The following is a 24998-nucleotide window of genomic DNA, read 5'->3' as shown; positions in this document are numbered from 1 at the left end:
GTAAATGTCTGCGACAGGAGAGGGTATGGTAGGTATCTATGCTCATGGTATATCATGCACCACATGCTGAGAAATATAGTAAGCTGGATTCTCTGTCTCCATCCAGGCTCTCCCATAAGGGTGGTGCTGGAATTTCTCATCCCGCTTTCCAGTATGGGAGATGCCCAGATGGAATGGCCTGAGAAGTCCCTAAGTCCTTCAAGAGCTTGGGTTAGTGCTGATACCCTTTGTCTACATGAGAAGAAGCACTTTGAGCCTGATGGCTAAAGCAGAGGTAGGGCTGCAGAGAAACTTGACTTTGACCACCAGCTCAAGGCATTCCCTGGTTGGGTGACCTTGGCAAGGTACTTAGCCCTTCTAAATATTATCTGTTTTCTCATCTCTAAACCGAAGATGATACTACTACCTAACCCAGAGGTCCTCTGTGAGGACCAACATTGCTCAAGATAAAAAGCACTTAACCAAGTACCTGGTCCACTGAGAGTATCCACTAAAGAGTGGCTTATTCTATTATTACTGCCACCTTCATCGTCATCACCTTCCCTCTCCTTCATTCTCTTTTGAATGACACTTTCTCAGTTTTCCCACATTCAAATACCAAGTGTCCCATGGATGCATCCTGCACCAAGTTTTTCTCTAGGAATGTGTGAGCCCAGAGCATACTTCTTTCTCTGCCCTTCCTTTTAAAAAGTGGCTTGAGGGTGTGTGTGGTTAGATACAGAATCATACAACTTGGGGTTGTTTAGCCTGGAGGGAACCTGAAGCTGCCCATGCAAACCCTTATGTACTAAGTGAAGAAACAGATCCAGAGGCACAGAGCCTGGTTGACAATGCCTAACAAGGTGGCTTTTGCAAAAGAGAGATTGCCTCACCTCAGGCCACATGGTGATGAGAAATTCCCAGCCTGGTTTTACGTGTATCGTGGACCAGGAAGACAGCCCGCACGTATACAGACATCCATGTCAGGCATATGGGAATCCGAGTGTTCATGTCTACCCTTCTGGCAGAGATATCTCTTTTTCTATTGAAAGCTGTCAACTTTGATTATCCACTTGGTGTGTTTGTGGGGCTCGTGTGGATCCAAGGCAGTTACCCCAATTCTCTCTCCCTAGCATCTGCCTTTGGTATACCTTAGTAACACGTTACCTTCTTTAACAAGGCGAACACCGGTTACAGGCACAGCATAGAAAACATAATAAGGACTTACATATAGGATCAATACCATCATGCCTTCATGGTGTTTGTGACCCAGCGGGGAGAGACATTAAACAAATAGATTATGTACAAATAAATCATAGATGTGTTCAGAATTACAAAGAAAAAAGTGCTGTGGGACCTTGAGAGATCATCGTGTCCGGGGATATGGTTTGCCATTCCTTAATTTTAGCCCACAAAGGACATTGCCATTTGGCTCTTACATTCTTTCCAACAAAACTCAGACATAACTTCAGAATCCTTCTCAACACGGCTCTCCAGACAGCCATTACTAATCAGTCAGTCTTGGCTCTCAAGACAGAACCTATTGGCCATCCAAGATTTGGCCCACTTCCCAGCCCTCCTTCCACCATCCCTTTTAACAGACAAGCATCTGGCCAAAGGCTGGAAGGCACGTGCTTCAAGACTCCAGCCAGAGGCCCCAGTGTCCAGCTGGTCAGGCTCCCAGCTCAGGGTTGTGTATACCGTTTGTGACTGTTGGGTGCATGATGTGCCGTCAGGAGAGCCGGCTCCCAAGTAGTAGCATCTGTGACTGTTGCTAATCTGATCTGAATTTGTTGTGTTCTGTTCTGAAGCTCCTTCTCAGAGGTGCAACCTGTTGAGGGCACTGCAAGCTGTAATTTCTGGTCCTTTAAGGCTCCGATAGGAAAGTGGCTCTTTGTTTTCATGAGTTATTTCTTGAGGAAAATATATGTTTTGTGGAGAGTTTGAGGACAGTCTTAAACTGAGGACATCACCACAAAGGCCTAGTCTCTCATTTTCCTTCCCATGTGCTTAAATGGGTGAGTCAAAAAGAGGTGTTTCCTGCTTGACTGGGACAAAGCTTCCCGAAAGAGAGAGAGAAAGGGTAGCTCTCCTTTCAGAGGCCTGTCAAGTCCGGCAGTTTGTGCAGGACTGAAGCTTGGTATTTATTTTTCAGTTCATCAAACATTTGTAATCCTCAGGGCCCCCCGTGCATTTCATATGACAAGCTGTGATTCAACACAAATGCTTTCCTAAGGAAACATGCATTTATCATTCCCTTAATGTTCACGTCTCCAAGGTTTCTTTTCCGTCATATGAAAAAATGTTTAATATTTCAGAGACTTTACTTGAAGTGATTCCTCATTTTCAGCTTAATTTCTCACCACTTGATACCTATTTTCTGAACCCCTAAGAAACACTGGAGGAACTCATGAGCTTCCTTTTTCAATAGCAGTCACCATAACCAGGAGGAAAGAATCAAAAAAGCATGCTTATGCTATTCCTGTTTTCTTAAATCGGGAGACCTTTGGGGATAAAATTACTTGAAAAATGAGTGTTGGAGAGTTATGGACATTTTCCAAGTCACTCTGGAGATGTCTCTGAGACACAAGGCATCTTGTTGGTATGGGTCTATCCCTCTGTCCTTTGCTGGGTTCCATCCGCTGGCACAGGGCCGTAGGAAGCCCTCGTCTTAGTGCATATGAAGAAAAAGCATTCTTTCCAGGGAAGAATGAATGGGAAGGACAAAAGGTTCAAATGGGACCCTAGGATGTGTGGTTTAGTTATCTTGAATCTTCTAGCACTTCCAATGTTATAAACTCTGTAGAGACAGAGAGAAAAGTTGGCCATCTCATCTCCTAGCGAGTGTGGCCTTTACTGTGTGCATTGGGTTACACATTCTAAAGTTAGCACAGCTCTACAATTTATTATCTGTGGGACAGTGTATTATGACTTACCCTCTATTTTCCATTTTGTTTTTATCTGTAAAATGGGGATAATAAGGGTACCTAGTATTGGGACACTTTGATTTGTGGGATAATGCAAATAAAATGTTTAACACAGTGCCTGGTGACAAGTTCACACACAATAAATGTTAGGCTCTATGATGAGAAGGAAGTCTTGAAAACGATGTAACTCCTAGATTCAATATTTAATACATGGATAATGTTATTTCCATTTCAGATTAGAAAAATGCTTTTCAAAACACTGCATACTCTAATGGCAGTCACAAATCTGGTGGCATTAAACCACAGCCTAATGGTCTCAATGTTGAAAAGTAGACAAGTATGTCTTGTAAATGTTCATCTTTTTCCACATATCTATAATTTCAGTTTCTTGCCTGTACCATTGGGAAAGCTATTATGTCTTATTTTATGGGTTGACTGACTGCCTTTTCGTTGTTCTTAGAATATTAGCTTTACTTCAAATGCGCAAATCCTTGTGCCTGCTTCCTTAACCACCAATAAAGGGAACAGTTAATGTGTTACAAAGCAAGAAAAATTGACTTTAAAAACAGAACATACTTCTAGCTGTCTTACCTTTACATGGGGAAGGGTTTCTCAACTTTGGCACAATTGACATGTGGGCTGGATAATTCTTTGTTGTGGGGACTGCCCTGTGCATTGTAAGATGTTTAACAGCATCCCTGGTCTCTACCCACTAGAGGCCAATAGCTCTGGCTTCCTCCCCTCTCCCTGGCTTTGACAATCACAAATGTCTCCAAACAGTCCTTCACCACTAGGGAACCACTGGTGCACAGGAAGAAGGAACTGGGTCTTAGAAATGTGTGTTTGGGGCCACTGAACAGAAGAACCTCAGTTCTAGCGTTGCAGGAAGTTGCCAAACTCACTTCCTGAGTATGATGACTCCCAAAGCTTGTGCTCACAGATTATCTGTTGATACTACAGATTCAGATAGCAGGTCAAATAATCAGCACCGTAGCTTAATTTGGGAAAATGACTTGGTTTTAGTTTTATTTCCCTATTTTTCTCCCAATATTCGTTTTTCCATTTTCCAATGGCAACTAAATGAAGTTTTACAGTTAATCTTGACTTTGTATGTAATGATTGCTTTTTTCTTGTTTTTCTTTTTGTTTTGTTCTCCCCTTATTTTTCAGCTCCCTCAGGCACAAAAGGTAAACTCCTTTCCATCACATTGCAGTCATCCCCAGAACTCGCGAACTGTGCATGTCTTCATGATTTTGTGCATTCGGTTCTGTTCATGACCAGTGAAATGGTTTTCCTCTTCCAACTTCAAAAGCCTGAAGCTGGGCAGGAGCAGAAAGGCCGACAGACTCATCGGTCCACTGTCTCCCTGCCAAGTTAGTCCCATCAGAGAACCCTCTCGTGGCCAGTGGTTTGGGGGCAACTCTATGCCCAACCATTTTGCTAAGAATTCTCAAATAATAGGTCAAGAGTAAGTTTAGCACACTCCTCCAAACATAGTATTCCAGTTCTTCCCTGAGGTACTTTCCTAGGGATACAGCTAATGTGAAAATTTGTAAGGCCCAGTAACTAAGTTTAGATTCTGGGCTCTTAAGGCAAATCTCTGAAAACTCCTCTTGGGTTTCATTAATTGCAAAATCAGTAGCTCCTTTGCTTGTGTCATTGCCTGTACCACATGTAGAGCATTAGAACAAAGTTCTTGCCAATGTCAGACCCTTTCACTGGTCCTCATTGTCTGTCTGAGATGATCTGGTTCCACCATCTAGAATATTCTCTGTCTACTAAGATTCCATGTGATTGCCATGCTGGCTTTGCTCTGTCGTCCCCATGGTATGTCATCATATCCTAAGGACAGTTGTGGAAGAGAACATGACACATGATGCCTGCTGCATTGTTTTAGGACATTTCACAAACACAAGCAGGATTTCCAGAAGACACAGTGATTTCTGGGGGCCAGATGTGGGTTGGTTTTGTTTCAAGAGTTGAGGTAAGATGCCTCCCCGAACTGTAAGCAGTACCTCCCAAGCTTTCCAGTTTGGAGCAAAGATGATCTGATTCCTTCCTGTTGAGAGAGATAGCACAACTGCTCTACAAAAGGCAGTCTGTTCAGACCATATGGACAACCAGAGGCCTAGAAATCATTACACAATTACTCAAATATATTTGAGATATTTAAACAAGGCGAGACATGCTAGTGTGTGACTTGGCTTGTGGTAATGTTTGATTACACTTCAGTGCCATCACAAAAAGACTGAACACTTCATTAAAAGTTAAAGTATTTGAGTAGAACAACAGCTTCCAGGGTAAATATATGGTCAGAATTCCACATTATCTGGAAGGATTGGCATCTTTAATAGGTCATGCTTTCTTAATTGCCCACATTTGAAATTTCTTTGTAAAGAGACTTACCAAATTCAGTGCCTAAAGCTGGACTGGCCTCAATTTACTGGCATTTATTCATCAAATTTAATCTGATCTATATACAGAAGCATTTTGTTGTAGAAGATTCCTCATGAATATGAGGTGCCATCAGCCATGGAATTTTAAAACAAGGTTCAAAACAAACCAACACAGAATATGGTAAGAATAAAGGTTGTTGGGACATATGGTTCTTCAATAGCACTTAGCTCCCTGACCTCTTTCCTTCTGTCACTCACGTCACATGCCCTGCAAATAGAAACTTCGAATTGAGGAGGATGCCCCAGTGCCTTTCCAAAAGATGCTGGACTTGCCCAAGAACTTGCTCTGCAGCCCTGTGTCACAAGGAATAGCTCTTCCTCCCCCTGTTCCTCACCATTGCTACAAATTGCCTTTTTATTAAAATTAAGAAAGGTACTTACCTTAAAATTTATTAAGAGCCCTGTGTGAAATGGTTTCAGAACTCCTTGGAGTCATTTTGGGCAATTCAGTTCTTTGGAGAAGGAGTTTCAGTGTAAACCTCTGGTATCTGGGCTGGAAGGTGAGGGCAGTTGAGGAAAGTCACACTGCAGATGGAAGGCATCCTCCCTCAGGGCTTCTAGTCTCAGTTGCTGATATAGAAGTATCCGTGCCCCTCATGTTCTTCCTCTCCCTTCCCCAGTGTTACTTCAGTGACACGTACAGAGGACTTTGCGAGAAGGATGGGGTTCTTATGAGCACCAGCAACCCCCCTTCAAAATATTGTCTTGCTGCTTGAGCAGCAAAGGAATATGGTGGGTTCCATTCCAGCCTTCATCCATTTGTGACCATGGGCAAGTTAATTAACTTATCTAAGCTTAGGTTTCTTTTCTTTAGCAAGAATGATAGACTGGCTTTCCAGTTTTGTTATGAGAGTTATTTCTCTTACTTGTGCCTAGTATAGAACTTGACATATGCTAGACACTCACAAACTTAGAATTTCTATTACCATTTGCATGTCTTGGCCTTCAACAACTTAGAATTTCTATTACCATTTTGTATGATTTGGAGCAGCAGATCATATGTGATGTGGTGGTCTTGGGCCTCTGCAGTGATTTGTGGTTCTGATTCAAGCCTGATGAATAATCAGGAGATGACAAAAGAGCCCGGGAGATATGTGACGTTCTTCTTATTTCATTAAAATCTCTGCATTACCTGACTTCACCTTTTACATGGAGTCAGCAGGAAATGCGGATAGGCTTCCAGGGACAATTGTTTTGAGAGATTCCTTCCCAAAGTCTTTGACATTATCCATAGATTTCACCCATCCATGGCCATGATTATAATGAGCCTCTTCCAAACCCAAGAGTTTGTTGTTCTGGGGGTAAAGGGGAGACATCTCCAGCTGTTACATCTTTGGCCTGCTTTTCACATGAGGTCATGGGTGCATACGTTGGACCATATGGTGTCTGCATTTGTGCTGTGTTTTTGTTGGAATCTCTCGGTATCATCTGCAACTGTTTTCTCCATAAATATTTTAAATGATTATGTCTCTGTAAACATGCTTACTTTAATCTCTTAGCTGATCTATCACTAAAAATGTCCCGTTTGGGTGTCCCTCATATGTGTAGTAGTCATTAATGATTATTGTCTGTATGTTATGGTTTTCATAATTCTGATATTTGGAGGACCTTTCAAGACTTATCTTCTAGTTTATGACTATTTTCTAGAAGAGTGGCTTGCAAAAAAGAATTTTTTTTTTGTTTTTCCTGTGATTCTTAAGCACCTCTGAGATAATTTCTAGACTCTATCCATAAATTTCAATCCCTGATACCACATTGGGATAGTAGCAACTGGTGAAATGCCTGATCAATATTAAATATTTTCACCAAATGCAGTGAAGTGTCCTGAAGTCTTGGTTAAAAACGATGTAGCAATACAGACCTGACACCCTCAAGCCATCACAAATCTGTTCTTTTTAGTGGAAGTTGAACCACTTTCTAAACCAGTTGATTGATTGTTCTTGAACAATGAAGAAAGGTCCATATGTAAGAAAGGTTTGCCTTTTTTTTTCTTTACATGGTACTTCTTGACTTCTACCAAAATATCTGGGAGGTCCTATTTTATAATAGCAGAGCAGAATTACCCAAAACCATTTGCAAATGTACATTCAATAGTCATTCATAGCAAAAACAGTCCATTTTTCAAGCTGCATATTCATTCAGGTAGGTTTTATCTATAGGAACGAAACATCGGTTGTTCACTGCATGATTCATCACTGTAGACTGAGACCTTCAATACTTAAAGGCAAAAATACTCTTTGGGCAATTCCAAATGTGGCTGTTTACGTGTGTTAACTTTTCCATACATCGGTACCTACTTCCCTTCATTTTGTGCTACTTTCACACCACTTTGGAGTTTGCCAGAGACAGTTTCTTGAAGGTTTCCAAAGTGCTCTGTCTTGCCCGGCACTATATTAGTTAATATCCGTCTGAGAATTCTGAGCAGGCATAAGCATTTTTCTCAAAACCATAGTTAAAGAAAACCACATCTCTAATCCTGTTTGGAACAGCAATTGATGCATTCAGGGCTGCACAGTATGGCAAAACGATCCCTGTTTAATAGCCTGACTGCATATTTTGTTTCCTGTTAGGAATAGCTTAACTTGCCTTCTTGAACAAACACAGCAGGGTTCAAGATCTGTTGTTCTAGGCCTGCTGTGATATTCTGTGCTGCTTAACTTGTATGAGGACTCAGGAGTGCATAAATTAGCTTCTTAAATGGAGGTCGATTTTTGGGTTTTCTTTCAGGATGGAACTGGTTTATTAATATCCCCCTCTGCGTGTCAATGGGATCCTGAATCCATTTGCATTTTCTTTGTGTCCTTGTTTATATTCTATTTAAGAGGGATAAATGGAAGCATTCATTTCTGCCAAGTTTTTCTTCCCCTTTTACTTTTTTCCCTTCTTTCTCTCATTTGTCTCGTTCTTTAGGTACAAACTTGTGCAAGTAGAATCTGGCCTGTTCTTATCTCTGTGTAATCAGATTTCAGCAATCGGGGGCATCATTTATCATTCTTCGCCTCATTTAACTTCTGTACTTTGAAATGTTGAATTAACTGTCATTGAAAATAGAAAATTGAAAGTTTGCAAGGCTGCTGTTTTTATAGAACTGTAGGTCTAGTGATTTTAGTGTTTCATTATAGTTATATAACCGGCAAAATCCATGCAAATGAAGTGCAAAACTGAGAGGTGGTAACAGTTTACGGTTGGTTCTGGTTTATGACTCATTTGCTTTTACCTTTACTTGCTTTGTGTGTAAATTATTATATCTTGTTTTGATAACCCTATTTTCCCCCCTTATCATTTACTGTTTTAGAGGAACATGTACAGGCATCTTTTATATGTATTCCCAAGCTGGGGCTGGCAAGATTGACAACGCTGAGTCTGAAAGATGTAGCACGGTGGGCTACCACTCACATTGGTAGATCCATTCTGTGACTAAGGAAAGGGAAGCAGAAACCACAGTAAGTCTTGCTACTTCCCGTATCCAGTGTGATGGAACTCTGTGGAGATCAGAGTCACAGCATATTGCTGAACCAGAAGGGTGATCACAGAACCCAGTAGTTTGTCCCCCACTGTAGTTCTGTGTGGCTTTATCTGTGGCAGTCCAGACCAGCTGAGGAAGGAGATGTACTCTGCCAGTTTCATACCCATGGGAGTCTTGGCCAACCACTCTCCCGTGGTCCTCTCCAACTCTGTGTTTGCGACTATAAATACAGGAATCCAAGATGCTCAGATTCAAAGTGCATGGCTTCCCAGTGGTTGGGATGGCCAGCAGAGCAGCATACAAGAGCTCCTCCAATTGAAGTCCCATGTGGGCCAATGGGGGACCATGGGGTCCCCCGTTCAGAAGCAAGGGGCTTATTTGCATTTCTTGTTTTAAAAAGCTAATTGGCTCATTTTAAACAACCTCATAATGTGTTTAGTTATGTATCTGGAAAAAATATTCAGGTTTCATCCCATGTTCATGTATATTAGAACTTTCATGGGAAAGTTATAGTTTATAATAAGGATAAAAGCAAGGTAAGAACCAGAATTCAGTATGAAAAAATAGTTTTTTTAGTTTTTAACTTTTACACTGTTAGGCATAAAAATTGGTTAGAAACAAAAAAGCAAAACAAAACAAAAAACCTCCAAGAATACATTGCTAGTACATATAAAGAACTTTCACACTTGCAGGCTTGGACCCAGTAATCCTCTTCTGTAGAAAGAATCTAACCTAAATTGGTCAGTGACTTGCAATTTTATCTATATTGAGGCAAAGAAGAGCCAAAATACCCAGCAATAGGAAAGTGGTGACAAAAGTTACCGAGGTTCCAAAGGATAGGTAGCCATTATAAAATTGTGCTCAAAATGAAATTTAATAATGTAAGAAACAAATTAATTTTAAAATCAGAATATAACATTTTATGTACATTATGCTGTGTGTGTGTGTGTGTGTGTGTGTGTGTGTGTGTGTGTGTGTGTGTAAACATACAGATGTACAAAACATCCTTGGAAGGGTGCCTGGGTGGTTCAGTCAGTTAAGTGTCTGACTTCAGCTCAGGTCATGATCTCATGGTTTGTGAATTGGAGTCCCGTGTCGGGCTCTGTGCTGACAGCTCAGAACCTGGAGCCTGCTTCAGATTCTGTGTCTCCATCTCTCTCTCTGCCCCTCCCCTGCTCTCTCTCTCTCTCTCTCTCTCTCTCTCTGTCAAAAATAAATAAACATTAACAAAATTAAAAAAAAACATAATTGGAAAGAAATGCATAGGCATGTCTAATAGGGGATATTCTCTCTTGGGAGAAGAACAAGTATTTATTTTGCTTTATTCTTGGTACATTTCTGAACTTTTCAAACTCTGTGCGGTGAGCATGTATTTTTATAAGTAGTTAGCTATATTTATAATAACAGTGAACTAAATGCATTACTCATAAATACATTAAATGGATGAATAAGGCTTAGCCTAATAATTGTTTGGTAAACCTAACTCACTACAGAAACATATAAAAAACTGGGAAATCCAAACTCGGTTTTAAAAACACACATACAATTACATTGATTCTTGGTACAAACAGCTCTAAACAGAAGACGGACAGTTTATCAATGATGTGTTGTCTTACATGGGACAATCTAAAAAGTGCCTTTGTTTATCAAAAACCTTCATTTTCTAACAGAAAGAAGTCATTTTTGATCTTTAGTAAAGGCCCAGTCCATATCAGATACTTAGAGCAACACTGATCTGAGTCTGGGCAATCCAAGGAAATGCAGGTGCATGGTTGAACCCTGGGGGTTACCTACCCTCTACAAACCTCATTTGGAGGTGTTGCCTGTCCTACTCATGCTTCAGTCAGGGCTGATTCAAAGGAAAGACTCCCTTGGCTTTCAAAAGCGAAAAATGGAGCAGGTAAGGGTGACTTCTGCCCCGGTTGCTATTTGGAGAGTGCTGTTACCGCACAGTGCAGGCCTTAGTGGTGTGTGTGCATGACAGAATGGGGCCATTGCATAGTTATGGTAGAGGGAAGAGAGCCCAATTGTCCAAAGACCAGCTTCAGTGTCAGCTGAAGATGGAGGTGAGGCCCAGCCCTGTCAGTTCTGCCTGGGAACCTTGGGACCAGGACACCATCATCCTGAGCCTTGGTTTTCTCCTTGTCATGTTGGGGTGAAAACATCACCTTTGCAGGACTCTCCTGAGAAGCACATGAACGGTGCTTGCCAGGGGTATCCACACTGACTACCCAACCAGAGGGCGGGCTGGCCATGGCAGAAGCAATACTACCCATTATGCTAGTAGTATACATTGTTTAAGAGAGACAAATTTGATGCAAATAAAGCAGAAATGGCTTTGAAACCCCGATGTAATCTGACGTTCTAAAAACGAGCAAAAAAGTAGATATTTTTGTAAAGCCAGGAACCAAGAGTTGATTCAAAAATCCCTACTATCTCAGTGTTTTCTAGCCCCAGACTTCATGTTTAGTGTCTTAGGAATTCAAATTCTTCTTTAAAAACATTCTCATGTATTTAAGGTATGTGAATGTTTTCTACTATTTATTTAAATCAAGCACAACTATAAAATAGGACTGTCTTGAGATGTGGAAAAATACAAAGTCTACTGATAGCATTACTAAGATGAAACAGCCTTTTCTTTCGAAAATTGAAGAAACATCTGAGTAAAAACAATGTAATTTAAAAAATTGTTTTCATTAGAGTTGTTCTCACCTCCTCAAGTACAGACACTCTTTTTCCTTCTACATAGAAAGGAAGGCAGATGATTGAGAAGAGCTATTTAAAAAAGCCAATGAAGTGGGCTATGGTGGCATTAATGTCACCATAACTGACATTATGCTTCCTCTTCAAGAGAGGATATCACAGGACACCTGATGTTCTGATTTCCTTGCTTCTAGATGCCATCCCACAGGGCATAGTTATTGACCCAAAGGTGATAATGAGCTCAAGGAATTGCTGTTGTGAGGTCTCCTCTGTATTTATTGGTAGATTTAGGACAACTGTATCTATCACTTGACACACTAGATGTGTTTCTTGAAAGCAGCATATGAATGTACACTTTATAGGTCAAGGCCCTGGAAGAGAGAGTATCATTTAGGGGGCAGCTTCATGGAATACCTGAATGAAGGAAAGAATCAGCAGCCCAGAGAGTATGGACTAGATCAGAAAATCATTTATTTTCTGGTTGTGTTACTATGTTTCCATTAGTTCTATAGGAAAGAGGAAGTGAGAGAGAAGGCCCAGTAAAGAACACCATTACAACACAGGGTTAATGAAAGTCAATACAATTCAGTTATTCATCTGGAAACCAACTATATCAAAATGTAAATCTAAGCCAAGTCTATATGAAATCAATGCCAAGTCACTGATGCTAACTTTCCTTGGTGGGTCCTCACAGGTAAGGATTTCCTGTGTGGCAGGTGTGGTACAAAAATGCCATGTATCACTCAAGAGAAAAGACACACACACACATACACACTATACACTCATAGGCATAGCCTTCACTTTCTTTACTTTTTAGGGGCATAATGTTTTGATACCAACCATTACAATTTTTGCCTGTGGAATTTATCTACCTGTATTGTTTCTGCCCATAAAAATTGATTTTAATTTTAATTTTAATTTTAATGAAACAACTGTCTTTTCAGTTTGTCTTTCTAAACTGAGTCACTTAGTTGGTCTGGTCATAGTTCAACTGCCTGATCCCTTTTCCACATTATTGGCCGGTCAGACCCCAGATTAGTGGATGTATATTCATTACAAACCCAAATGTAGCCCGGTTCCCTGAGAACTGCAGGGATGGCTCTGTGCGAGCTTTCAGACAACTCATGCCAAAGGAGTCGACTGAAATGCCCTCTGGGGTAAACTGGAGCAGTTGTGCAATCCTGCACAGCAACACGACTAGCAAGTTCACAAACAGAAACTTAGATGTTTATCCCTTCAAATTAACTGGAAGGATTTTGGAAAACCCAACCTAGTTTCATAAAGTAGAAAAATGTCAGGCAAAGGACTAATGCCATGGTATGGATTTTCTTTTTCCAGAAATGACTCACAGAATTGAACCACTTGCTGAATCATGAACCCTTGTGCTTGGATTGGCCCCATCCATGTTTGCCCAGGCCTGGGGCGCAGTAGATCATTTGGAGGCTGGGTGCTTCTGAAGCATCTGTCTCCTTCTTCCCCAGCCCCTTCCTCCTGACAGTTTCCTTCCCAGTATGCTTCCTTCCTAACCTCCTTCAATGTTTACAATTACAATAACCGCCATCCCCAACAGCGTTCTGAGGCAATTTGTTTAGCTATGAAAGTCGTGATGTTCTGTCATGGGACAAAGGAGTAATATTTTTCTATTGTGTTTATGCAATTGAAATGGAGAGATGGATGGAGTTCTAATTTAGTAGAGCAGTGGCTGAATTCTGAAGAAGCTAATGAACTTCTCTCCCCTAGCCAAGAATGGTCCTTAGGAGAGCATTTGTTGGATGTGCCAGGCACTGTACTGGGTGCTTTAAATCTATAATTGCACTTATTCCTCCCAAGAACTATGGAGGGTATTCCTGCTTTAGTGATGATTAGTGTGGTTGCCTCTTTTATTGCACTCCAGTCTCCTTAAGGCAAAACACAACCTTTGTCTTTGTCCTTTACAGAAAGGAAGTTGAGGGCACAGTGATTGGGACAGGGCCTCTAGCATCACCTGGGCCAAAGCCTGAATCCCCATCCTGTTGCTCTCTGTGAACTGGTGCAAGGTACTTTGTGCCTTTATTTCTTCAGCTACAAAATGGGCATGGACACTTTGCAAGGTCTATGTCAGGGTTAAATTTAAGGCTATGTAAATATAAAAACATTTAAAGCAATGTTTGGTAATAGCAATCTGTGCTTGGCTATAGATATTGATGGATGGATGGATGAATGGATGGATGGATGGATGGATGGATGGATGGTTGGATGGAAGGATGTATAAATAAAAATGACTCCATAAGTTTAGGTAACCTGCTCTGGGATTTAATTCCAGGTGCATCTATAGCTCATTACTCCTCTCTGTGCTGCTTTCCAAGGAAGTCATAGTGTTCAACTAAGCTGTTACCAAAAAAAAAAAAAAAAGAAAGAAAGAAAGAAAGAAAAAAAGAAAACAAAAAAATATTTTCTTTTATCTCTGTGGCATTGGCTGGACATCATGAACATTCCGTCCCTACCAGTAGCAGCAGCAGCATGTAAGCAGCAGCTTCTCAGAACCTTCTCATAGTCTGTCACCACACTAGCACAGGCACAGTGCACAAGGATACTGAGTGAAGGAGCCATGAGCGAGCAGTGGCCACAGAATATAAAAGGACGGTCTTGTCCACATTCTGGTACCAATTCTCTGTGACTTCTTTTCCCCCTTGGACCTCGCTTATAAAATAAATAAAAGGGCAGGGTTGAAATAAATTCATTCTGGGATCATGTACGGAGCACTTCTTATATACCGTATCTGTGCTGAATGCTGTGGATAAAAAGAGGAATCATTCCCAACTTCTGCCCTTGGAGTTTACAAGCTCTACCGAATTTTCAGTTTTTCTTCTAGCTACAGTGTTCAGTAACTGCTGTATTAACAGTTTGCACAAATTTGGTCCTAGATGGTATCTTAGGTTGTAGAATAAATATGATTATCTTTGTAGTGAAGTTTGAGAACATCTGGTTCCCATTTCCACTTCGTTAGGGAAGGTTTTATGGAGGAAGCGACGTTTCAGGGGGTCTTTAAACAAGAGGAAGGTTTTATCCCAGGGGCCCAAAGCTCCAAGAGTTGACTGTATTTTCAGGCATCTATTTGGGAGGTGTCTAAACCACGTTTGTGAAAATATAAATGCTCAGCTATGGGGGGGCGGGGTCAGATATGTGTCAAAGCTTATCATGAATATTAGCCAAAACCTAGTGCCCTATGGTAATATTTATTGTCATTATTCTGGAGCATTCTTGAAACAAACGTGTTGTACCCTAATAAACAAACAAAGTGGTTTCATAAAATAGCTTTCAGATACGTTGATGTGTAATATTTTCTTGCCCATGGGTTTACTTATATATGTGTCCCTGGCCAAAGACCACATCTTCCCTCTGTTTAGATATTTACTCATAAAACATATTCCTTGCTTAATGACATATCTCAGAAATGTTGGGAAAAGAAGAAACAACATAAAAATTTTCCCAAATAATAACAACTTTATTAGAAGACCATTATTTTGAGATTATCATACAGATGTTCCATCATTATCCGGCACTATCTCTCACAAAGTTGTCTTCAGGTTGTTAAAACAAGAAAGAGAGGACAAACAAATTCAACAATTGAGTTCATACAAGATGCAAAGTTTAAAGAGGGAAATCTGTTGACTTTTGTATTGAGACAATTTAAAGTGCAATAAATCTCATAAGAACTCAGGGTCTCCAAATCTCAGATGCAAGGAATAATGATTCAGTAAGAAGCAGAAATGTCTCGGCTAAAAGGAAAATGTCATTGGTGGAGCATTCTTGAGGACTGAGTGACTGCACTTTACCAAGACAATCGAATGCAAAGCAAGGGGAAATGTGACTTGGAAGATTGACTTATTTCTTTTTATTTTCCACTGCTACTTTTTTAATGCCTTATGTTATTTAGGATTCAGGCATCTTACAAAAATGTTGAAAGATGCCAGTGCAAAATGAGAATCTAAACAATGATTGGTGTTCTTAAAATTGTCTAGATTTTAAAAAGGAAGCAGTTCATATGCATAGTATCATAAAAGGCAGACAGTTCATATCGCTTACATTGAAAGAACCATTCCTTCAATTAAAAATAGGAATGCCTGCTTTTTGTAAACCTTTTACTATAAAGAACATCTAAAATACTTATAATCAAGCATAATATGTTTAACCCAGAATATAAAAACTTTATTCTCATAGGATTTTCATGTCAGAGTGTTACCATGGTTTGTTTAATGGAGTATTTTGATCTTTATAAAAAAGATTTGTTTGAATAGGATTATTACTATTATTATTATTATTTTAAGGCACTAATATTCATTGCAAACATGCTGTTGAGTGATTTTATTTATAAAATTCTTTATGTATATGAAAATTCATGGGAATGTTCCTTTTATTAAAATTTTCAACCATACAAAGAAGATATTTACAGAAAAAAAGATCAAAGATACATAGGTACAGCAAGGTGATTTAGAAATCTTGGCTTTATCACAGAAACAAGCTATTCTTTCTCTCTCTTCTCATTTCAAAATGGCATTTTAGATTATTGAGCAATTGTAGTTTTAAATATGTATACATGTGTAAAGCCTCTCATTTAAAACTGGTCACTATTGAAACAGCCAGTAAATTTAATGACTATCACTAACAGCTGTGGAAATCTAAGTAAGAGTAACATTCACGGAGTCAGATGATGTTAACATCAGCCAAACAGGTAATGCTGATACCGTGCACCCTTTTCAGGCATAAGATGCACCGATAGGGTTTAGTTTTCATGTTTCAGTGGGTTTCACTCATTCTTCCTCTGTAAAGTGTCTGCATCTCCAGCAGGAGGTGTGTATCCAGGACAGTAGTTAAGACCCATCATTGAGTGTGGCTCATACTAGATTTTTTTCCCCCAATCTCAGTTCAATATTAGAGATAAGGGATGCTGGGATGAGGGAAGGAGTGGGAGAATTGGGGGAGGGGCCATAGGCAGGCATTGAAAGGGTAGCTATAGAGGACTTTCTGGTCTTGGAATAAAAAGGAAGGCCCAAGGATTTGTTTCTGTGGAGGGTCTCTACATGGCCACATATTCTGCTCACACATCCTTTTCCGGATCTGTGTTTCCCCGATTTCCTCCCTGGTGCTCTCACTAATTTGAACAAAGTGTTTTTCTGGTGGTTTTCTACTATCTACCCTCCCCTTGCTATGGAGTGTAAAAACTGAGGACATAGCTGCTGTCTGTTCCCATCTTGTTCCCATTGCCCCCCATCATGTGCTACTGAAAGAGTGGCCCTTGGGGATTCCTAGGTCATTGGTAAACTTAAGCTCATGGAGAGAGGAGAGAGAAGACCTCCCCCTTCCTTCACTCCCTTGGCACATTATCAGATCCTATACACCTTAAAGAATCAATAGTTTGTCTTTTATTTTTTTATTTTTATTTTTTAAAATTTTTTTTCAACGTTTATTTATTTTTGGGACAGAGAGAGACAGAGCATGAACGGGGGAGGGGCAGAGAGAGAGGGAGACACAGAATCAGAAACAGGCTCCAGGCTCTGAGCCATCAGCCCAGAGCCCGACGCGGGGCTCGAACTCACGGACCGCGAGATCGTGACCTGGCTGAAGTCGGACGCTTAACCGACTGTGCCACCCAGGCGCCCCAATAGTTTGTCTTTTAAAATGTTTCATCTTCTATTTAAAGATGTACAAAGCTTTGTTTTTCCACCTTGGTACTATTTTTTTCCCTGTCAAGGTGGAGGTTATTAACAGAACCATGAGTTGAGACAGGCTATCTTTGCTTCCACTGGGTGGGGAACTAAGTGACATTGCCTGCCTTTTAAATACATTTTTATTGAAAGACTACACTCTGGAAATGGCTCATCTCCCAGGACGTTGTGCCTGTAATTCACCCTGACTGCCACTAGATGGTGGCAGTGTCCCTTCATGGAGTGCATGTTGGTGTTCATCCCAGGTGTTGGAAGGAAGACACAGCAGAAATGCAGCTGTGTACTCACAAATTATGTACACATATATAAAATGTCTATTATTAGGGTATACGTTTATATCAGGTACTCCATTAACATAGTCAATATGTTGACTGGCTTTAATGAAAAAGAAAAACACAAACATAAGAAGGGCAAAGTATAGAAGAAATATAATCTTTGAGAAGAGTTGGTGAGTTGGCCTTTGTTCTTGGCTTAGAGCCATTCTTTTCCTGAGCTGAGCTCCCCATTTCTGCACCAACTTCTGTTTGAGCCCAAGCCTCCAGGGCTGAGCAGCTATGTTAGGAGGCTGTGCTTGAAAACCACCTGGCAGCCCATTTGAGGACTGCCCTTCACTTGTTCAAATGCCTTATAAGGCCCAATGTCCAGGTCTCCTCCTTCCTCTAGGGCTTGGCACTCACCCTCAGGGATCTCTAGCTGCAGGGGACTCAGAGTCCTGCCACTGATCCTGGCAAGCTTCCTGTGAGTGGAGACATGAAGAAGACAGCATAACAGGTGTCTTTCAAATGGATGCCCAGACATTCCTGGAGCCACAACTTGTCCCAATGGAAAGGGCCCTGCCAGGGCCCGGCAGTGCCTGCAACCTGCCTCCCTTCCTGTCCTCTTTCTCAGTGGGTTCTTGCAACTCTGTCAAAGCAGACTCTGGTTCTGCAACTTCTCACGCAGGCTCTTTTCTCAAAGCAGGCAAACGTCTATTTGTTATGAAAGTTTTACACAAAATCCCAATGACAATAGTTTTTATACCATCATAAAGAGTCATCATTTCCCCAGATGGCTACCCATTACTGCCTATTGCCATTCAGTATTTGGGTACTTTAGGGATACCTACATTTCCTCCCTTGTGGAAAGGACACACAGCCACTCATCATATTGGGACTATCTTTCCTTTGGCCATTTCGGCCTCTGCAGTGTCTCCCTGTGTGGGTTGTACAAGGTGCTTGGGACCACTTCACTGAGTATCTGTAGCTACCTAGGTTTTTCTCTAGTCAATATTGGCACTTGTGCAAGTCAGGATTCTTCTGTTATTAGAGTTACAAATCCAATCCATACTCACTTGGGCAAAAACAAAACATTGCCCCAGGGACCCCAGTAATGGAAAATAGCATGAATGGGGTTGAGCTTAGGGATGAAGGCATCCAGGGACTGGTTCCCTCTCTCCTTGTCCCTCTTCCTTGCTCCCTCTCCCTCTCTGCCTCTCCTTCTCCCCCATCACACACACACACACACACACACACACACACACACACCTCTCCTCCTGTCTCTAGGTTGACTTTATTTCTTTATTTTCTCAGTCCCTTCTCTATGGGGAAAGGACATGGTTGTCAGTCTTACATTCTTATAACTATCCACGAAGGGAAGTAGAGAGTTTCTCCTATTAGCTCCATGTTGGAGGAAAAAAAAAAAAAAAACAAACCAGGTGGCCTGGGCGGGGTGTGTGTGTGTGTGTGTGTGTGTGTGTGTGTGTGTGTGTTGTGTGTGTAGTATCGTGGTTGGCTCAGCCTCGGTTCCATGCCCAGTGACATGTAGGATGGGAGACATTAGTTGCCAAGAGAACCTTGTTGATGAAAGTGATGTAGAGGACTTCTCTAAAGAAAGGGAGATGGGGCGCCTGGGTGGCGCAGTCGGTTAAGCATCCGACTTCAGCCAGGTCACGATCTCGCGGTCTGTGAGTTCGAGCCCCGCGTCGGGCTCTGGGCTGATGGCTCAGAGCCTGGAGCCTGTTTCTGATTCTGTGTCTCCCTCTCTCTCTGCCCCTCCCCCGTTCATGCTCTGTCTCTCTCTGTCCCAAAAATAAATAAAAAAATAAACGTTGAAAAAAAAAATTTAAAGAAAGAGAGTAGTATTTGAGGGGGAAAAAAGAAAAAAAAAGTACTGGGCAGTTTTGAAAAATGTCTCTCCCTTCATTTTTCCACTGATACATATTCTTACAAAGCAACTGGATGAAACTGCTATGTAGCAGAGATTCGTGCCTGGTTTTGTTAAACTGAATTTCAGGAAGCATTCTGAATCTGTCACATAAACCCTGACAGACATCAGTAAATGCTGGACATTTTTACTTCAGTCCAGGCTAGTCCTGAAGAAGATAGCTTCTCTGCTTACGCAATGAGACCCAGTGTGGCCACCTCAGCCAGCTCTTCTCCCACTGTCCCATTGCTTTTCTGTCTCTTCTGGAAGACTTAGGGTCCCTGGAGAGTAAGACCTCTATCTCTTGCCTAGGTATCTTCCAGCACATGGCATGGAACTTGGCCCATAAGCCAATGCTCAAGGAATGTTTATCAAGGGAATCAATGAGTAGACCAGCAGCAACAGCAATAGACCAGAACTCTGGTGGTTATTCTATCTGGGGCCACACCCAAGACTTGTCTGCACTGCCAGCTAGTGCCACTGGTGGGAAACTAATCAAGCATTAGTCGTAGAAGACTGGCATCACTACATGTACCTAACACATGAATCCAAATGCATATTCATACGAGCCCACATGTATGATTAACTTGGGAAGCTGACAGGAAGCAGTCAATCTGTTGAGCAAGTTTGTGTTTTATAAACCAGATGTTCGGTATTATTATTCATCATTTCCTTTGATACCAGAACGGTCCCCATTATGTAGCATAGGAAATGAAGGATATGGAATAATATACACTTATTATACAACAGAGCACCAAAACCAAGCATTTCAGAGGCCCGTTCAAAGCCTGGGCAAATGTAATTGAATGGGAGTTCATTTTAGGATTCCCACTTGGACTTGAGTTAATGGGATTTTTCCCAGATGGACCATGGTGACCTCTCTCTCCCGTTCCTACCCTTTGGAAAATGAATGTTGACTCTACATCTGCATTTTTCTTGGAAGCCATGTGTATGAATCATAAGCAGCTCTTGCCTCAGCAGCCACTACAGGTTAGGGGGCCACAGAAAAGCAAGGACCCCCTAGTGTGTGGGGACAGAGGGTGTCTGGCTGTGGCTGGCTGCATAACTCCTGCTTGGTGGTCTGGACAAAAAGCACTTGCCAATGGCTGCTATTTCCTATGGCAGGACTATAGAATACCTTTCAATCATAAAGTGCTCACAGCACAAATTAACTTTCTTCTCCATGACAGTTTAAGATTCGCAGACCCCAGATCTGTGGAGACTGGAGAGATGGAGCTGGTGGGTGCAGAGGAACATCTTAGTGCCATGCATGTGATATTTTCAGGCCCCGCCAGCCTTTGTGGCCACACTGGTGAGCTATATACATCAAGTAGACTACAGTTTAGGGTTCTGGCCAAGCCAGTCCAAATCTGGGCCATAAGTACACCGGGGAGAGAGTACATATGCTCACAGATAGTGGCTAGACTGAGATCACTGCATTTCCTTTGTTTACCAGGGTTTGGTTAAAAAATGAATGGTTTTTCACATGCAACATTATGGGGATTTTTTTTAAGGTAATGACAGGCCGTAATTACTTTTAGAATTAGCCTCTGAGTGACGCTGATACTGTATTCTGACTTAATATTTTGAAGTTAGTTTCCCACGATCTTGTATTTGTACCAGAACAATTACCAGTGATTTATAACTGATTTTTACTGGTTGCAGGAAAAAGCTTCATTTCTCATTATTGTCAATGGTGTGTTTTGATTTCATCCATGATACATGTTGGCATCATTTGAAATTTTGATTTGAATTGCAAAGTGGAAGTTGCCCAGGGTTATGGATCAGCTCAAATCAGTTTTCTGTATAGCATTAAGGATTAATCAAGGAGGAGGAATATGGGAGATCTCTGATTCTAAGAGAGATGTTTATAGTATGTTGGTTCTGCCTTTGAAAATGGCCTTCCATATCCCCAGTGGTGGCCATAGATACTTCAAGTATTTTTAGCAAGATGTTGGAACCATGTTTTCACAAACTGTCATTACCATCTCATGGTCAATATTATTTAGTTAATAATATTATGATATAGTAGTAAGTTTGTTTTCTTATTCTCACACCCAAATTAGGCTGCCCCAAATAATAGATTACATGATTACCATGTGTATCAGTCAGGGGTTTCCAGAGAAATAGAACCATAGGAGATAGATAGATAGATAGATAGATAGATAGATAGATAGTTATTTTTTCTATATGTAGGATATATATCATCTGTATGGGGGGGGGAGAGATTTATTGTAAGGAATTTCCTTGCACGATAGTGGGGGCTGGCATATCTGAAATCTGTAGGATGGTTGGCAGGCTGGAGATTCTGGCAGGAGGGGCTGGTGCAGTCTTGCATCAGAAGGTAGTAGGCAAGCAGAATTCTTCCTTACATGAGGGACTTGTTTTTTCTCCTAAGATCTTGACCTGATGGATGAGACATACCCACAGGATGAAGGGTAATCTGCTTTATCAGAGTTTGCTTAATCGCATCTAAAAAATGTATTCATGGCAACATTTAGACTGGTGTTTGACCAAAATAATGGGCACTGTGGACTAGCCAAGTTGACACATAAAATACACCATCACGCCAGGAATTCCTAGTCCTTGAGCGAACATGAGATTCTTGCCTCATCTCACAATGGAGGAATACAAGTCCCACTTTGGAGATGTAAACCCAGAACATGGCCCCATATGTCTCTGTTAGGAGCTCTTCTCTACTCCTACAGGCTTCTCTTTGGCTATCATGAGTATTGATGGTAAAAAGGATTGCCCTATAATAATGCTCCTTGAATTTTCATGTGGATACCAATTATCAAAATAAGGATTCAGATTCAGAGGGTCTGGAGTGGGGCTCAGGATTATTCATTTCTAAGACACTAATTCTGCTGATATTCTGTGAACCACACTGCAAGTACTGAGACCCTATAGCTCAAGGAATCTATTGGAAGAACAAGACTGGTGGAAGATGGACTGAGTTTAATGACCTTTTCTCCAAAGGCCAGCCAGTCCATGGAGACCTCAGTCCATGGGAACCCCTAGATTTTAGAATCTTCTCCATAAAATGCCTCTTCCCAAGAAGATTGAGGGAATAATACCTGATTTTTCTATGGAACTAAGCTGTGGAGAAGTACACATCAGAAAGCACCGTAAACTGAAGATAGTGGATTCTCGTTCACAGATAGCTTCATTTGAGGCTAGAATGGACTGCGAAACCAGAAGGGATCTTTCTCCCACCAGACTTTTCCATCCTAATTTTGGTCCCTGTCAGAAGTGTCACATGCCTTGATCTCACTTTGGACTCTGCTACTTACTAGCCATGTGACCTTCAGACAGGGAAAAGAAACCAGCATCCTTCGAGCATGTCCTTATGCCAGGTACAATGCTGGGAAGTTTCACATTTTATCATCATGGCAACAATGCTGGGGAATAATTGGCATTATTTCATATGAGGACATGGAGGCTTAACAAATACAGTTAATAAAGGTTCAAAGCTGAGAATTAAAACCAGGGTTGTTTTGGACCAATGCCTACTGTGTTCCAGGACTCTGTTTCCCCATCTGTTATTAAGGCAGGGTAAGGGTTTCTGCCTGCCTCCCAACATGATGTGAAAAGCAGATGTGACGGTGGGTCTCAATCATTTGTATGCACTTCAGATGGTCACAGAAGTGTATTGTTTGCCGTATTTCAAGGGTTGTTATTTCAGGAGAAATGTTAGCCTCTTAGCAGTGATTTGAGAGATCAGATGATCAAGTTATTTTTGTGTTTTGGTTTTGTTTTGTTTTCTGTCTGGGACTGGCACACAGAGATGTGTAGAGCTACCAAAAGGCCTTGACTTGGCTACCTTGGGGGGAATAAATGATTCCAGATTCCATTGTTTCCAGCAGGGGCAACTCATAAAACCCTTATGCTCGTGTTTTCTGATCCTCAATTTTCAGATTAAGGAGAAGCATTCATATTGCACATATTGCACATAAACGTCTGCAGTATAAAAGAATAAAATCAATCTGTGGTAATAAAATGAAATGAATCACTATGATCCAAACAAGGCTTTATTTGAACCCAAATGGCTGAATACGGTAATAGATATCTGGACTGATCGATGGCGACTGACTTTGTTTCTGCAGCCATGGACTGGGATCCTTATCTCTGAGTCAGAGTAGAGAGATGTTACATTCTCTTCTAGGCTACTGGCTTGAGTGGGCACTGGTCCATTCCCAGTGGCCCCTGGTCAGGAAAGGATGAGACGGTCGAGGGCCATGGCCTCCAGCCATCTGTGGTTTCCAGATCATTCCCAGGTAACTGGCTTTTCTCTCCACCTAGCTTGCCGATGATCAGGGCCTCGTCCTGATGACCACGGTCGCCATGCCTGTGTTTAGTAAGCAGAACGAAACCGTGAGTACAGCGGCTGTGCTCCTGCTTGATGCTAAGAGGGTTGCTATCTCAGATACCCTCTGACTCAAGCCCTGGTGACCTTTCTTTATTTGTGTTAAGGATAGGGGATATATCATTTGTCCTCACTTTTAATCAAGAATAGATGAGAGGAATTCTGGCAGGTGTCATATTACGGGATGCAACACTTTTCCCAAAGTTAAGTGAACAATGACCAGAGGAATGAAAAACCCGGAGAGAATCAAATGACCCCTCCCCGATTTATAGTGACCAGCCTTGTGTTGGTTTCCTTGGGCTGTGGTAACAGAGGGCCACAAACGGGTGGCTTATAACAATAGAAATTTATTCTCATCATTCTGGATTCTAGAAGCCCCAAATCAAGGCGTCGCTAGGACAACGTTTCCTTGGAAGGCTCTAAAGGAAGATCCTTCCAGCGCCTGGATATTCCTTTGTTTGTGGAAGCTCTGCCTACATCTCCATGTGACCTCCTCCTCTCGTGGGTCTCTCCGTCCTCTTATAAGGACACCAGTCACTGGATACAGGGCTCATCCTAAATCCAGGATGATTTCACCTCAGAGCAATGACACCCTATTTCTAGAAAGGGTCAAATTCTGAGGTTCCAGGTGGACTTGAACTGGGGGGAAAGAATAGACAGTACCAATGTGTCTCTTCTTCCAGAAGGTCTTTCTGACCTGGACAGTTTCAATGCATCACACTGACTTTGGAAACGAGGACCCGTCCTGGGGGCCTGTTCCTTCACCTTGGTCCTTGGTGCCAATACACAGCTACAAATGTGAGGGTTATTATCTCTTTCCTCTGGGCACCAGATGGCAGTGTAAATTGAGAAAGCGGTTAACATGCTAAGTCTTTCCTGTAGAAAGCTCCCCTAAAATAAACTGGTTAATGGTCACAGTCCTTAGTTGCTGAAACTTTTGTGCTACTTCACATTAACTTTGAATTTTCAGGAGTGAGAAGAGATGGCTATTAGGGCATCCTGGTATAGGCATGTATTGAGAAGTATGGTAATGAGTGTTTGGCCTGAGAAGCTACCATTTCTTGTCTAGCAATATGGAGCGGGGGGGGGGGGGGGGAGGTAGAAGAGGGGCCTTGTAGAGATCTGGGTTAATCCTTGATTTCTAGAAGCTTACAGAAGGTACTAGACAGTGATCTATGGTGTGTGGCTTCTCACTAGGTTCTATTCCTTCTACCA

General features: G+C 41.5%; 1 protein-coding gene across 6 annotated transcripts in view; it reads left to right on the top strand.

The window, feature by feature from the left end:
- CACNA2D3 (calcium voltage-gated channel auxiliary subunit alpha2delta 3) overlaps window positions 1–24998 on the top strand; it is an 863963-nt gene that overhangs the window by 620412 nt on the left and 218553 nt on the right. For 3 of the 6 annotated variants that reach the window (XM_086697915.1, XM_086697913.1, XM_086697918.1), the window contains 2 exons: window positions 4076–4093; window positions 23720–23791. The exons of 2 other annotated variants lie outside the window; for them this stretch is intronic. In XM_086697915.1, coding sequence (XP_086554041.1) covers window positions 4076–4093; window positions 23720–23791 — 90 coding nt within the window. The remainder of the gene's footprint in view (window positions 1–4075; window positions 4094–23719; window positions 23792–24998) is intronic. One more of the 6 variants, XM_086697914.1, reaches the window with a different exon arrangement.

This window comes from Puma concolor, chromosome A2 (assembly GCF_028749965.1).
Source record: "Puma concolor isolate L17-30 chromosome A2, mPumCon1.1.hap2, whole genome shotgun sequence".
In the NCBI taxonomy this organism is placed as follows: Eukaryota; Metazoa; Chordata; class Mammalia; order Carnivora; family Felidae; genus Puma; species Puma concolor.
This window is presented reverse-complemented; position numbering and strand designations above follow the sequence as displayed.